At 43.7% G+C, this 15,302-nt stretch overlaps 2 protein-coding genes across 4 annotated transcripts; both read left to right on the forward strand.

Annotated features, from left to right (window-relative positions):
• Positions 1 to 184: 184 nt before the first annotated feature.
• On the forward strand, positions 185 to 10,749 carry hfm1 (helicase for meiosis 1). 2 transcript variants are annotated; one of them, XM_086128887.1, is made up of 37 exons: positions 185 to 481; positions 1,026 to 1,067; positions 1,396 to 1,466; positions 1,536 to 1,668; positions 1,818 to 1,969; positions 2,056 to 2,133; positions 2,297 to 2,452; positions 2,536 to 2,736; positions 2,828 to 2,916; positions 3,011 to 3,054; positions 3,174 to 3,275; positions 3,417 to 3,562; positions 3,664 to 3,758; positions 3,849 to 3,982; positions 4,081 to 4,128; positions 4,384 to 4,464; positions 4,594 to 4,685; positions 4,801 to 4,907; positions 5,187 to 5,234; positions 5,339 to 5,436; positions 5,521 to 5,655; positions 5,733 to 5,818; positions 6,929 to 7,012; positions 7,142 to 7,299; positions 7,381 to 7,484; positions 7,573 to 7,758; positions 7,834 to 7,899; positions 8,005 to 8,129; positions 8,294 to 8,373; positions 8,457 to 8,554; positions 8,632 to 8,709; positions 8,830 to 8,867; positions 8,934 to 9,117; positions 9,211 to 9,256; positions 9,544 to 9,616; positions 10,014 to 10,141; positions 10,251 to 10,749. In XM_086128887.1, the coding sequence occupies exons 1-37, from the start codon at positions 262 to 264 to the stop codon at positions 10,303 to 10,305; spliced, it is 3,861 nt and encodes a 1,286-aa protein (XP_085985013.1). In that variant the 5' UTR covers positions 185 to 261; the 3' UTR covers positions 10,306 to 10,749. The 2 variants fall into 2 exon arrangements, with proteins under 2 accessions (XP_085985013.1, XP_085985014.1); XM_086128888.1 differs by lacking the exons at positions 185 to 481; positions 1,026 to 1,067; positions 1,396 to 1,466; positions 1,818 to 1,969 and having other exon boundaries at positions 10,251 to 10,725.
• A 99-nt stretch (positions 10,750 to 10,848) lies between these two features.
• Positions 10,849 to 15,301, forward strand: cdc7 (cell division cycle 7 homolog (S. cerevisiae)). Of its 2 annotated transcripts, XM_086128890.1 has the most exons (12): positions 10,850 to 11,107; positions 11,181 to 11,259; positions 11,545 to 11,631; positions 11,763 to 11,898; positions 12,009 to 12,102; positions 12,210 to 12,352; positions 12,443 to 12,755; positions 13,254 to 13,352; positions 13,550 to 13,713; positions 13,797 to 13,879; positions 14,346 to 14,495; positions 14,566 to 15,301. In XM_086128890.1, the coding sequence occupies exons 2-12, from the start codon at positions 11,181 to 11,183 to the stop codon at positions 14,925 to 14,927; spliced, it is 1,710 nt and encodes a 569-aa protein (XP_085985016.1). In that variant the 5' UTR covers positions 10,850 to 11,107; the 3' UTR covers positions 14,928 to 15,301. The 2 variants fall into 2 exon arrangements, with proteins under 2 accessions (XP_085985017.1, XP_085985016.1); XM_086128891.1 differs by having other exon boundaries at positions 10,849 to 11,259.
• The last annotated feature ends 1 nt before the right edge of the window (position 15,302 follows it).

The following is a 15,302-nucleotide window of genomic DNA, read 5'->3' on the forward strand; positions in this document are numbered from 1 at the left end:
CAGTGTTTTGGTGTTTTCACTGGTGTATTTCCGGAGGCGGCTCAATCTTCAGCTTACTAATATTACTGGAAGCCTGCTTTTAAAATAACCTCCACACTGGACTGCAGCTAAGTCTTCATCTTTTTGCTCTGCTGTGCTCCCGCCTCCAACAGCTTGTTCAAGGTTCCCGTGTCGAAGTGCGGAGGTGACTCGTCAAACGCAAACGACCTCTGTCGTAGTCACGCAGCATCCGGACCGCAAAATTTTCTCAGTCTGGTTGGCATGGCAACAGCACCTCCTCCTTTTCAGCCACCGAGGGTGACATTTGGCCAAGCCGCTCCTCCTTCCCCATTCCAGCCAGCCTCACTCCTCCCCCCTCATCTGGTCTCATCTGCAATGAGCGTCAATCCCCCCCAGCAGGCGGCCCGTGTAGAAAGGCAGGACAAGGGCACAATGAGAGCCTTGCTTCCACCCGCCGCGCCCCAGCCGCTCCACATCCAAGGTGCTGCACTGCAATGCCACACTTTAAAAAAAAACGCACCTCAGAAGAACATTCCGACTGATCACTATGTAGCCTCAAAATAAGGTTGCGGCTAACCACCATGCAAATGTGCAGCCATGGCAGCAGCTAGCACGATGTGCTTGGGTTGCAATGACGTGAACTGGGGTGAGCTCCTCCATTGACTGTCTAGCTGTAGGTGAACGTGCTAACCACTAGGTGGTAGAAAGGAACAGCGGGTAGAAAGAGAAAATATGTTTACCAGTGTGTCCCAACCTTGATTGAGCCATCAAATCAAGTATCAAGTATCAAATACAACTTTATTGTCGCATATACCCATCCATCCATCCATCCATTTCTGATCCGCTTTATCCTCACAATGCTCGCGGGGGGTGCCGGAGCCTATCCCACCTTATATAAATTTACTTTTTTTAAAAAAAATCTCATTACACACCACCAAACAAAAATTTCACAATACATACAGTGTATACAATAAAGTACTGAAAAGGTACAGAAAATTTTAATGGCTGGATTGTGTGCTTTGTAGGGACTTCAGGAGCTGACATTTTGCGACCAGTCTCGGAAATCCGTATCCTTTTTTTATAGTAAACCACAATTATAAAAGACCATGTAAAGTGGAAATCAATGTCTTCTGAATTTGACACACTCACGCCGAACTCCAAAATGCGTCACGTGATGCTATTTTTGCCATGACCAAAAACTGAATGGTTGAAAAACAGTTTAACACTTTATTTCCACAATTGAGTACAACATAACTCTCAGTCTTTCTTCTTCAAGCAATCTGGAATGTATTTTGAAACAAATCTCCGAAATCACCTTGAAGAGCCTTTAAAATGAAATATTTTATGCTTTGGTTTTCACAAATACATTTTCAGTTCCTGATCCAATGCGAACAGCAGCTAAGTTCCGACAAGTCTTCAGCGAGTTCCCCTTTTTCAACTACATCCAGTCTAAAGCTCTAGACGACGTAAGCAATCTTTAAATTGAGTCCTTTTCGAATTTGAGAGAACTGACTTTTATAATTTGTTCTTCTCAGATTCTTTACACAGACAAGAACTTTGTGGCATGTGCTCCTACCGGATCTGGTAAAACTGTCCTGTTTGAATTAGCCATCATTCACCTGTTGATGGAGACCTCCGAGCCCTGGAGAGGCGTCAAAGTTGTATATAGTGAGTTTTCGGTAGATCTCGTTTCAGGTTTACACGTCAAACAGAATTCACACAAATTGTGAGGGGGAAAGAAAACAGTCGGTATTGGCTTCATGAGATCATTTATTTCAATCAGTGCGTTTTTATGTTTGATTGTTTTTGCTTGCCAGTGGCCCCCATCAAAGCTCTCTGTAGTCAGTGCTTTGAGAACTGGACAAAGAAGTTTGTTCCTCTGGGGCTGAACTGCAAGGAGTTGACGGGCGACACCGAGATCGACGACTTGTTTGAAATTCAGGACTCGCACATCATCTTGACCACTCCAGTGTGTGCAGTGAAAGGGTGGTGGGGGAGTGGTGCAAAAGGCTCCCTTCCCTGAGTCCGTCTTATAACGATCTATTCCTTCTCCAGGAAAAATGGGACAGCATGACCAGGAGGTGGAAGGACAACTGTCTGCTGCAATTGGTCAGACTCTTCCTTATAGATGAGGTCAGTGCGATTATTAAATATTAAGCCCCGGTGTGTGACACAAACGTCCTTTTTGGTACACACAACGTTCATTTTTAGTGTCTGAATGCCAGCATCCCAGGAAGCAAATGTTTCCATGAAATCAATAAAGAGGATCTTTTCTTTTTTTTTTTTTTTCTTCCAGGTTCATGTCGTGAAGGATGCAACCCGTGGTGCCACTCTCGAAGTTGTGGTTAGCAGGATGAAGGCCGTACATGCCTACAGGACAATCCAGAATCAAAACACTGACATCTCGATGAGATTTGTGGCTGTGTCAGCCACCATACCCAATATTTCCGATGTACGGACACTGGGATTCGATTCTCATTTGTAGCTAAAGTCTGAGTTTGATTACTAGTCCCTGTATTGTCTCGCTGTGTTTAGGTAGCAGACTGGCTGTCCAATGAGAAGGGTCCTGCCTCGTATCTGGCATTGGATGAGAGCCACCGCCCAGTGAAGTTGAGGAAAGTGGTGTTAGGATTCCCCTGTAACCCAAACCAAACCGAGTTCAAGTTCGACTTATCGCTCAATTACAAGATGGCCAATATCATACAGACTTACTCTGACCACAAGCCCACTTTAGTGGTGCGTCCACTCTAAAAGTAAAATCATGTAGTCTTGTTGAAATCGTATTGTTCTTGCTAACCCCCGCGCCAACAATCATCTTCTTCCAAAGTTTTGCTCCACCAGAAAAGGAACCCAGCAGTCAGCTGCCGTTTTAGCGAAGGAAGCGCGCTTTGTTATGGTCCCTGAGCACAAGCAAAGGTGTCTACTCAACAGCATGAATGTCAAACTCTTGCATGGAACAGATTCAAGATAAAAAGCTTTGGGAATCTATCATCTCTTCATCTTCTTGCAGGTTGATGAAATATGCGCAGTCCCTTCTGGATTCCAAATTGAAAGGTGAGTTTGGGGGGTGTCATATACAATGATGTGGGCTTCAGCTAATATGTGGTAATGTAATTCAGTGGGAAGCTGGCGAACAGATTGACGTTGATAACGGTGTTTTATTTGCTGTGTAGATCTGGTGATGCTGGGAGTTGGTTACCACCACGCCGGAGTGGATGCCTCCGACAGAAAAGTGATAGAAAAGGCCTTCACTTTCGGAGACCTGCCCGTCCTGTGTAAGACTGGCTGTGTGTGACACATGATCCTGTGCATCTTTCTGACACATTTTCAGACAATTGCTCCGTGTAGCATTACTTTTGGTGATACTTGTGTACTGTGTGGTTGTCTGTCTGTCTATCTGTGTTTTAAACGTGTAGTTACCACACGCACTCTGGCCATGGGAGTGAACCTGCCTGCTCACCTGGTGGTGATCAAGTCCACCATGCAGTATGTCGCAGGCTCCTGTGAAGAGTACAGTGAGGTGGACCTGCTGCAGATGATTGGCCGGGCTGGAAGACCACAGGTAATGTCAGAATTAGTCACTCAAATTTACTAGTAAGAATTTTTTTTTAAATGTCATAAAATAAAATTCTGCTCGCTAATGATTTAATATTCTTGTCTTAGTTTGACACATCTGCCACTGCAGTGATCATGACCAAGATGCAAACCAAAGACAAGCATATGAAACTCATGAATGGGATTGAGATTATCGAGAGCAGGTATTGGATTTTCTCAGAGTGTGTCAAAAAAGGGCAGGGATGCACGGGAAAATCTGATACAGCACGGAGCACTAAATATGTTGTGGACAGTTTGCACGGTCACCTGGTGGAGCACCTGAATGCCGAGATAGTTCTCCAAACCATCAGCGATGTCAACATGGCTCTGGACTGGATACGCTCCACCTTCCTGTACATCCGAGCGCTGAAGAACCCAGAACACTATGGTTAGCTCGATTTAGAAAGTCTCACCATGAGGAGAGTGTGGTCCTCGCGGTTCTAATTTCAATACCCATGCAAAGCCATTTGTGAATCACCCTTTCAGGCTTCTCTGCTGCCATCGGCAAATGTGGAATTGAGGCAAAACTCCAAGGTAGGCTTTTCCTTCATTTTTAATGGCCGCTTGGGTATGAGACATCCTCCCCCATTTGTGTCACACACGGACACGAACGATCGCGTCGAAAGGCGGTCTCCAATTTTCCACTTCACAGTGGTGATCTGTGATTGACCCGGGCCCACTTTACGAGTGGGGAGGTCTGCTTGCAGTACTTTGCACGCTTCGATCTTCGACGTGGACTCCAAGCTCCCAATGTTAATGTAAAAATGTGTGACTCCTCTGCTATCTTAGAACTCTGTCTGAAGAATCTCAACTCTCTGTCCTCTATCAATGCGATCACGATGGATGAGGACATCAATATTAAACCCACAGGTAGCAAAGCACCTTTCATGGGTTTGATGAGGTTGTTACATAAGTTTCTCTTTCATGAATTTGTGTTTGTCTGAGATGTTCCGGCTTCAATTTACTCAGGATGCCCTAAATGTTTTGTTATGTTTTCAGAGGCTGGCCGGTTAATGGCAAGGTACTGTATTGCCTTCAACACCATGCTGCAGTTTAGCAACGTATCCGGCACAGAGAATCTGTGTGACCTAGTAGGTGACGCGAGCAAGCTAACCAGCAGTTACAGTCCAAATGGACGCCGGGTATTTTGATTTGGATTGAATTCCCGTTGTTTCAGTTCTCAATCTGATACGTCTCATTGTACAGATTGAGCTGGTGTCAAAGAGCCAAGAGTTCAGTGACATTCAGCTGAGAGTGACCGAGAAGAGGCCCTTGAATACCTTAAACCGGGACAAGAACAGAACAACCATTAGGTCTCGTCATCGACAATTATTATTCATCGTGTTATCTGTTGATTAATGCGTCGTCATTTCAATATAGTCACTTTCAGTTTTTTTGTTTGTTTGTTTGTTTTGGTTAATAACTTGTAGAAATAACAGATGACCTGGCGACAGACAAATAGTATTGATTTGTTTTCACTATATGTAATTGACCACATTTAGACATATAATTTTTTTCACCTGATAGCGACGATATTTCTTTTGGGACATAGGTTCAAATTTAGGTCTGATGAACTTGCATATATTTCTCAGGTTTCCGATGGATGGAAAGATCAAAAGCAATGATATGAAAGTGAACTGGTGGGTGATTTTATTTTCCCTTTGGCAAAATTGTGTCTGATAAAGAGGAAATGGAGTACCTGCTTTGAAATGTATTCCAAGCTTGTGGTTTTATTGCCTTACAGCTTGATTCAAGCTCATTTGGGGTCCATCTCACTTCAAGATTTTGGCCTCACACAGGATACAGCAAAAATATTCAGGAACGGCATGCGCATCAGCAAGTGTACGTCAGCAAAAGCAGAGATGACAAATGTGTTTGGGCTTTCAAAACAGACTCCAATTTTAAATTTGTTTTGACTCCAACCAGGCCTTTCTGAATACCTGAATCAGCATTCCAAAATGGGCTTCAGTATTCTGCTCAACTCCCTGATCTTGGCCAAATGTTTCAGAGCAAAACTCTGGGAGAACTCTGCGTATGTCTCTAAACAGGTTGACAAGATAGGTGAGACTGCCACAAAAACAAATGGCATTGTACTTGCGCCAAACAGTCCATGTGAAACGTTGAATACTGTGTTTCAGGCCAAACTCTGTCAACTGCTATGGTGAATGCTGGACTTACTACATTCAGCAAGATAGAGCAAACCCACCCGAGGGAGATTGAGCTGGTCAGTCTTCTCCTTAAAGAACATACGTTTTTTTTTTTGTTTTTTTTGGTACAAGATAGTTTTATTAAATTCACAGACTCAGGCAAAAGTAACTTCTTGTTTTCAATGCATTTCATAGGCAAGTGTCTAAAAGGGTACTGTCGTTGGTATTGTGTGGTGTCAGTTGATACTAGTGGAGTGCAATGTCCAATTTCACTGAATTGGTCTATTCCGTTTCGTGGGGTCCCATGAGATTTTTTTTTACTGCTTGAGAAATTTGCAGCTTGAGAAATTTGTTTTACTGCACAGCACGGTGCGATGACTATAGTTTGTTGTTCATTTGACATTACATCCTATCTCACTACACTGACAATCGGGATCGAGTTCGTTTCCTAGTCAGATGTTGCGACACCGCAGACAATGGAGCAAAACGATGTGGGACCCTGGATAATATTGTGCGGCAGGAAGTCCATCCGGCGTAAAAACAATTAAATAAATAATGCGAGCGATTCACTATGGTGACCACTGATGGGAGTCTGCCAACGTTCCTTGTGTACACAGCAGAACCCGGGTAGAAACCTCGGGCATTTGATTCAGTAAGGTTTATCGCTGGGCTCACGTAACGCATATCATAGAAATTGACGGCGACTGGTGTATGTTTTTCGGAAAGCAGAGTGGCGCAGCGGAAGCGTGCTGGGCCCATAACCCAGAGGTCGATGGATCGAAACCATCCTCTGCTAATTTGTTAAAAATATTTTTAATAAGTTTTCTAACGAAGTCGCAGGCGAATATATTTTGTATCTCCAGCCGTCTTGTGCAAAAATCTTAGATTTGTTGTTTTGGCAAAGCCGTAATGATCCCACTGTACTGCATATTTCTAGTCGACCACTAATTAGAACACAGACCTCCAGCAAGCCTGAAGTATGAATTAAAGTGAAAACAAACTCGCAGAGCTTTGCATTTAGTTCTGTGTCCTTCGGTAGTAGTTAACATTTTACAAGTAATATTGACTGCAGTCAAAGAGGGTCAGAAAAAAAACAAAGCTAGTCATCAGACAAGACATTTGGCTGGCACGGTCATACATATTTGATACTGTGACGTAAATGATATCACAACATATGTTTTCTGCAGATTCTCAACAGACATCCACCATTTGGAAACCAAATCAAGGAATTTGTCGTGCACCTCCCAAAGTATGCGATCACCTTGGAACAGGTAAACGGCTTTGGTAGAGTGGTCTGTGAAGAGTTTTAGGACGATGAAAAAATCCAATGCAAGTTTTCTTTGGAGATACAGTCGTCTATCATTCACAATTTCCTTTCATGTCGTGACTGTATTTCGCAGCTGCCGAGGTACGGCTGCGATATCGCTGAGATTGTGGTGATGGTGAACCTCCAAAACCGAGAACTCCTGCTGACCAAGAGAACAGCTGCAGGCAATCACTACGTTTCTCTGGTCATCGGAGACTCCGACAACAATTGTGTCTTCCAGCAAAAAATCACGTAGGGGATGTTTGACAAACCGATATTGATTGTGTAATAATAATTTTTAAAAAAAACCAACCTTGATCTTTTTTTGCCCAGTGACCTGATGCTGCTGAAGAGCAATAGCTGGTCAAAGAAGATTGAAGTGGTGAAGGCCTCGAAGGGAGATGAGATCAGTGTTAATCTCATCAGCTCGGAATATGGTAAAATGATGTTTCATTTCAAGATCATGTTCCAAAGTATGTACAATCAACGACCGGATTGTTTTTTTCTATTTTCCCTCTTGGACAGTTGGCCTAGACATCCAGCAGAAATTCAATGTATACTACGCAGGAGCACGCTCGTTTGAAACGGATAACCTGAGGAGCATGTCTCATGATTCTGCTGGAGAGACGCCGCAGCAGTCAGGAGCAAAACCTCACTCTGCTATCAAAGCTGCACCTCTTCAGGAAAACATAACATCTTCCACAGAGCAAGGTACGAACTCCAAGCGTCTGGATTGGTGAAAATGTCAAAAAGTAACCCCTGTTTCATTGACTTCAATGTGATTAGTTGGAGGACAGAAAAGACAGTGCAACCACCTCTGCAAGAATAAGGACCAGTGTGGCCATGACTGTTGTAAATATAATCAGTCATCTTTTGACAAGACCGTCTTTGTGCACACAGACACAAACATTATTTGGTCTTCCAATTTCTACTGAGCATCTCTCATCTGCTTCCAAGGTAAAACTGGTGTAACTGTGGCCCGCAAGAGGCCGGCAAGCAAAGCTGCATGTTTTTCTTCCTATTTGAGCGACCTGAGGAGCAGGTGCGACGCACTTGCACCCACGCCGGTCAAACGACTCAAGGTGAGATGATAGGAACATGGCAGAGGAGACAACGCAACGCGAGTTTATTTTTGCTGGCTCATAAGCGGATACAGCAATTGATACTGATCAGAGAAAAATGTATGATTTTTTGGGGTGTTAAGATTTGAGTCCCGCTTGAATATTTGTGTTTGTCTACTCGTTAGATGAAAATGACGGAGCACTCTGTGGGTGTCAACATGCAGCAGTTTTCATACAAAGCTAAGAATTTACACACCTTGTCCAGGTAATCCCGTGGTGCAGCAATCAACAATAATGAAATCTAAAAACCATGTTTAATTTCACTGGTTACACCTCTCTTGTTTGAAGCGATGACGCATACCACCACAACGCTTCCGTTGTGATGATGGATCGAACCGCAGAAAGTTCTTTGCAGTATCCGTACCATATGGATGACTTTGACAACGGTACCAATTCTCCTCCTTAAAGTCTTTGTTCGGTGACGATCCTTTTTTTTTTTGTATCTGATGTACACCCTCTTTAGATGATGTCCTATTTATGGACATGCACACAGCAGTGGAGGAGCCAATCCAAGCTAATGTTGCTCCTCCCACCAACCAAGGTCATCCCATCCCAACACTCAGTTCTAGCTCATAAATGGCCATTTCCACATTTCAGGCCAACAGAGACAACGCTCATCTCAAATTAATTCTGCCTGTAATTTGTTTTAATTCATATTCAGCTTCTGTCGGGTGGAGAAATGCCGGATCACATGCTGCTGTGAGTAAAATCCCCAAAGCGCACATGAACTCAGCATGACTCCATCAAGCACGGATTTCCCCACAGAGACCCTGGCGAGTGTCAAATCAGAGCACGCGCGACAACGATGAGGCATTGTCCCAAATACCAAGTGTTAGCTTTGACCTCGGAAACGATTGGGATGACTGGAGCGACTTTGATGAGGAGACACCGGTTCATGCCAGTGACACATCACTGACTCAAAGGCAGTCAGCTGAATGCACCAAAACAGGTAATCTCTTTCACGTGTGAGTTTCCGTCATATGATGTGCCTGTTTTGTTTTCAATAAACTTAGTTGAATGACATTCCTGTTTGTATATGCAGGTTATGTGGCCAAATCACCATGTCACCCCACTCCCATGGCACTGAGGTAGGGTCAAGAACATCACTTACATGCACGGCAAATGCGTAACTTTACGTTTTGTTTTTACCGGCAAATATTCAAACTATTAACCAAGCTTGAGTGCAGCTGCAAAGTATTTATGTTGTCACAAATTGTATTATCCGTATCGGATTAGAGCTCAGTTCATGGGGAAACTTTAGTTAAAAATTAATTTTCTATATATACTGTATATATATTTTTTGTTTTTTTATTTTATTTTACTTTTGTTGACTTTTTATTTTTCACTTTTTATTTTTCACGTTTTTTTCCCTCAGGTCAATTTCCCAAAATATTTTCAACATTCCTGAATCCTCACCTTTTACAGCCAGACAGATGAGCCAAACAAAGGTATGCGATGGTTAACATACAGAGAAACTAACTACAGCCTGTGACATATTGATAACTGAATAGGGTGCGCTCAATTTTGTTTAACGTTGAATCACGTGTAGATGAACAATAATACCGCATGCGGTTTAGTAGTATCAGTAGCTGTTTGTTCTAATTTTGTACATAGATTTTGGTTTTGTTCATTCTATTAGTTTTCATTTGGTCATTGCACTTCATGTCAACATTGTTTTATCTGAGCAGTGCTACCTCCGGCACTCAGGAAGTACTGTTATCTACATACAAGCAGTTGTAAATATAAGAAGACCACTTGTATGCATTTCAATGACATCTTCATTCTGCTCGCTATAAATAGAATTGGCATGTTGTGGACTCGATTCATCGTTGTCTTCATGTGCAGGATGCAAGCGTGTTTGGTACAGGGATTGCAACAAAATCACCAGAAAGAACAAATTCAAGCTGTGTGGCCCCACCAACTCAAAGATTCAATTTCTTCTCGCTTGACACCATTGCGAGTGACAACAGCATGTAAAGGCTCATTTCATAACAAGGCTTCAGCTTCAGTTGTTTTTCTTGCAAATTTTTTACATGATTTCCATGTAATTTAATTGTGCCGAATGCCTGCCTTATGTTTCAGGACCGACAGCAAAGAAGAGGAAGCTTTTCTTGGAATATTTGATGGTATATTTTAGAACGTCTGGATGACAAAATGGGAAAAAATTTCTTTCCCATTGATGGATGTTGTGGGACGTTGTTGTTGATTTCCCAGATACAATTTTGTGTGTTATATGTCATCGTTCATTTGTTTCCTCAGGTGATGGTAGGTAGTACAGGCTTAATATATAAATGAAAGGGTGGTATGATTGAATGTTTAAATTGATGGGAGGCTAAGGGCTAAGAATGTTACGGTCTGAATTGAAGTTTGCGCTTATGTCTGCTCCTCAAGAAGAGAACATGTATTTCTTCATTAAAGCTATTTATTTTAGAGACACGACGTTGTGACAGTATTATTATTTGTTTCAGTGACTTTTAAAGAGAATCATCATGGGTTCACTGGACAAGCTCATCATCCATTATCTGATCTGCTTATCCTCATAAGGGCACACATAGACGAACCTCCAGTCACACCTTGGGACGATTTAGAATTTGTTTATAATGTTTATCGTTTTTATGTTGAACCAAGTAAGCATGATTTTAATGTCCCGGACCGAATTTCGTTAATTTATGCGTGAGCGTAGCCATGAGGTACTCCCGCTGTTCCCACGGTATGTCATGTCTATCGCGAGATATCCTTGGTTTGACGTCATTTTAGCGGGTATTTTGTTGGCGGAAAAGGCAGTCGCCCGTCGTACGTGTGAAACTTTTATATTTCCTGTATTCACACGCGTTATGCTTAAATTTTATAAGTCAACTTCGTCCCTCCAGACTTTCGAAAGTGTATAATACATTTGTGTATACTCTGGAAAACGCCGCATTTTACGTCGAACGCATGAGGTGAGTTTATTTTTACTGAATTTTACGTTCGTCGTCTTATGTCGAGTCTCACTTTTCTCTACCTGACTCTTAGATGGATTCTTCGGTCGTATGCACGGAAACGTTTGCAACGGACGGCTGTCTCAAGTCTGGAAACAAGAAAAAGATCTCAAGTGAGTTGAAGTGTTGTAGGTTTAACCCAATGGAGGTGTAGGCTCCTATGAAATATGCTTCCACTGGCTTCCACGTTAACTCGCTCCCGGTTCCAGCTCCCTGGCCCACCAATTTAGAATCACAAATTTAGCCTTTATGGTTCCGATATGTGTGGAGTTTGCATGTCCGGTTTGGGTTTTCCTCGGGTGCTCTGGCTTTCTCACACATGATTAACATGCACGTTAATGTTCACTGAAGAATCTTTTGCCACAACCCTACAAATTATGTTTGGTGTTTTCCTCCAGGGGATGTGGATTCGGACATTGGAGCGCTCTACAAGGCGGTTCCTCAGCTTGCCAAGACTTTTCGTATCATAGAGAAAATCGGAGAAGGTGCCCCGTTTGTTGGATCATTTGTGTCATGTTTCTTGTTATACTGTACATTAACATTCATAATTTGCTTTAATGCTATTATCACTTTTATTTGGCCCGTTGCTGATGTGTCTTTATAACTTGCACACCAGGGACATTCAGCTCCGTCTACCTTGGTGAGGCTCGGATGCTGGATGGTCGCAGAGAGGTGTTTGCCCTCAAGCACCTCATCCCTACCAGCCATCCAACTCGCATTGCTGCCGAGCTCCAATGTCTCACTGTTGCTGGGTTTGTTTATTTCAATTTGAAGATTCAGTTTTCACTGACTTGTCGTTTTATTTTATTCGTTTTAATTACCCGTTGCTTGAAAACAGACTTGACCCCCTTTATTTTTGCAGGGGCAGAGAGAATGTGATCGGTGTGGAATACTGCTTCAGGAAGGAGGATCAAGTCGTGATTGTCATGCCTTATATGGAACATCAAGCAATCGTGGTAAGAAACAATACCTTTCAAAGGTTTGGTGTCACTGAAATCCCCTTATTTTTCACCGAAAAGCACAGTTTCTTTTCAAATCGTTGACATTAAAATGTTTCAACCAGGACATCATCGGCTCATTGAGCTTTGAAGAGGTCCGTCTTTACATCTATCACCTGTTGAAGGCACTCAGACACATTCATCAATTTGGTATAATCCATCGAGATATCAAACCAAACAACTTCCTCTACAACAGGAAGGCCAAGACGTGAGTAGAAACAACACAAAACACTCGTATCTTGTAACCCTGTATCTCAAGGCATCATTGCAAATACATTTAAACAATCTCTGTGCGCAGTTTTGCCCTGGTGGACTTCGGCCTGGCTCAGGGAACGGCCGACACTCAAATTGAGCTGCTCAAGGTGGTCAGACACAAATTGTCAGCACAGAAAGCCGGAGGCTTTAAAGAAAGACGAGACAAAGCGCCACGTAGACCACAGACCACCAACACAGCCCCCATGTCACTGCCTCCACCGCCATCCACAGCTCACCTACCTTCCTCCTCCTCTTCCTCCACCACCTCCTCGGCTGCTCGGAAAGTGGGGATCCAAAAAACACGATCTGTCACGAGCACAGCGGAGGCCTCTATCTCTCGCACAAAGCACACAAAGGTGTCTGCGCCGAAATTAGCACTTTCCTTCCTGGTGATTGCAGGGCTGGCTGTCTTTTCTCCCTTTCCACTATTTTGGTGTCTTCAGTGTATCACAATGCGCCCTGAAGAGAAGTGAACAAATGATGGTCACTAGAAATGCAATGTAGCTGTCTGTCAGCTGAAGGAACTGCTGAGACATTTTGACACAGGTGCTTCACTTGATTTCTAAATTGGTACCATCATACACTGCAGTCATCCAACTCCTTGAAAACTGAGTAGAAACGAACAAAATATTCGGACAAAATACGGTGAAGCATACAACTGTCGTTATATTAGCACATTAAAAATTAACCTTGTTCTGAGTGAGCTAATCCTCATTTTTAATTACCATATAGTGCATAGGGAATGTACGGAATGAGTGAATGATTCCAAACAACCCCCTCTGATTATTTACTGTCCTGTTTTTCTGAACTGATTTTTTTCCCCCACTAATCTCATCAGTGTTTGTTGTCTCCAGGATTTGGCCGGTTCACGCAAAGCACCAAGGCCCGTGTTTAGTGAGAAGAACCTGAACAGCTGCGATTCAGCCGCCACCGAACACGAAACGAAGGCACACGTAAGCCTTTTGCCAAGTCCGTTTTCAGCATCCATCCATTTTCAATCATTTTGCTATTTTTTTCCTCATTAGGAAAAATTGTGTCAATCTTTAAATCCAGAAAAACAAGGAAACCTTTGGATTAGTTCCACATTGCTCTAAACTACAACTGAAATCCGACATGCTTTGTGATATTCATGTTTTCCTCTTTTCTTCAGCTGATAAAACCCATGAAAAGAGGGGAGCTCTCCAGTTCAAGGTTCCCTTCGGCCCGAGGGGGACCAGCCATGGTCAGGAGTCAGAAAGCTCAGAGAGGTGGTCATCAACCTCTCACTTGTAACTGCTTCCAGACGGACCGCGTCTGCAATGTCTGCCTGTCAAGGTAAAGGGCTGAATGTTTGCGGTTTTACGGTGCTTTTTATTTTCAAATACAGTACGTGACCTGCTCCTCTTGTGCCTCCAAAGGAAGCAGCAGGTGGCTCCCAGGGCAGGAACGCCAGGTTTCCGTGCACCAGAGGTCCTCACCAAGTGCCCGAATCAAGGGACGGGTAGGTCTCTTGAACAGGAATTAGAAATTGAGTCATAGGAACAAAGCCCTGCTGAAGCAAGTATCCATCCATCCATCCGTCTGTCCGTTAGCTGAGCTGCTTATCCTCACAAGGGTTGCGGGGCGTGCTGGAGCCTCTTACAGCTGTTTTAGGGCAGTAGGCGAGGGACACCCTGAACTGGTTGCCAATCGCAGGGCACACAGAGATTGGGCATGTGTATTAAAATTGCAGCTCAAAATGTATTTTGTAACTAAAAACAGTTATTTTTCTTTTTCAAGACCATCTATTTTATTTTTCAACAGAATGTCGAATATTCGGTACATTAAGAAACGTGTATCCGGGGGGAGGATGTACTGACACACACCAAGCAAAATTTCAGCAGTGGCGCAAATGATGATTTCCCCCACTGTATGGTAGCTGTAGGTTCCAGCATATTTTAAACAAATGTGTTTTCTCCTGCACTCAGCCATTGACGTGTGGTCAGCCGGAGTGATCTTCCTCTCCCTGCTCAGCGGACGCTACCCGTTCTTCAAAGCCAGCGACGACATGGTGGCTCTCGCTCAGATCATGACGATACGGGGCTCCAGAGAGACCGTACGAGCAGCCAAGGCATTCGGTGTGTTTCGACACGATTATAATTGCGGCTTGAGCCACCATCATCGTTAATCATCACCCGCTCTGTCCAGGCAAGACGGTGCTGTGCAGTCGGGAGCTTCCCCGAATGGACCTCAGAGTCCTCTGCGAGATGCTCAGAGGACGCAGGGCGGATGAAGTCGTCAAGCCGATCAGTAAAACCACATTTGATTGTAAAGCTCCAGATCACCAACCTCAAAACCAAGCTTGTGAGACTCCTCCAATGCTCCCGAAAAGCCAGGACCAAACCCCGAATGCCTCCCCTCATCACGACTGCCTGGTCCAAGATGAACGGGGGTGGGACGCAGTTCCCGATGAGGCCTACGACCTACTGGACCACTTACTGGATCTCAACCCGACCAGCAGAGTTACAGCAGCACAGGCCCTGGAGCACCCGCTCTTTAAACACTTGTAAACCCCCCCGCCCCTGCCCCGTCGTTCGAGTTCTAGTACTATTCACAAAACGTTCAAGCTATTGGGCTTTGGGGTCACATTTCAGGAGGATCCCATTTTCAGGTAAATTTCACGAGACCATGTCTAAACCTTAATGCCTTTCTGTGACTCTTCCAGTACTGCTGTTGATAAACCCATCTGAATCTGTAAATTCTGAACATTTTCTCAGAGGAAAGCAGCCACTGAGTTTACAGTGTCATCCGCAGGTTTCAGCAGAGACTGGAAGCGTTACAGAAAGTCGGAGAGGTGGAGATTTCTAATTTTGGTGGCAGCTATGGTGTAGAAGAATCAGACTTTTAGTGGACTTCTCTAATAAAACAAGAGAAAAAAACCCAAT

Source organism: Hippocampus guttulatus, chromosome 14 (assembly GCF_054856545.1).
Source record: "Hippocampus guttulatus isolate MCC_2025c chromosome 14, RoL_Hgut_1.0, whole genome shotgun sequence".
NCBI classification, from domain to species: Eukaryota; Metazoa; Chordata; class Actinopteri; order Syngnathiformes; family Syngnathidae; genus Hippocampus; species Hippocampus guttulatus.

Excerpts from the sequence above, each read along its gene's own strand:
- hfm1 (XM_086128887.1), top strand. The coding sequence starts at position 262 with ATGGCAACAGCACCTCCTCCTTTTCAGCCACCGAGGGTGACATTTGGC. Across the intron at positions 2,737-2,827 it reads ACCACAAGCCCACTTTAGTG|TTTTGCTCCACCAGAAAAGG; the intron begins GTGCGTCCACTC and ends CTTCTTCCAAAG. Across the intron at positions 9,617-10,013 it reads GACAGATGAGCCAAACAAAG|GATGCAAGCGTGTTTGGTAC; the intron begins GTATGCGATGGT and ends CTTCATGTGCAG.
- cdc7 (XM_086128891.1), top strand. The coding sequence starts at position 11,181 with ATGGATTCTTCGGTCGTATGCACGGAAACGTTTGCAACGGACGGCTGT. Across the intron at positions 12,103-12,209 it reads TGGAACATCAAGCAATCGTG|GACATCATCGGCTCATTGAG; the intron begins GTAAGAAACAAT and ends TGTTTCAACCAG. Across the intron at positions 12,353-12,442 it reads TACAACAGGAAGGCCAAGAC|TTTTGCCCTGGTGGACTTCG; the intron begins GTGAGTAGAAAC and ends CTCTGTGCGCAG.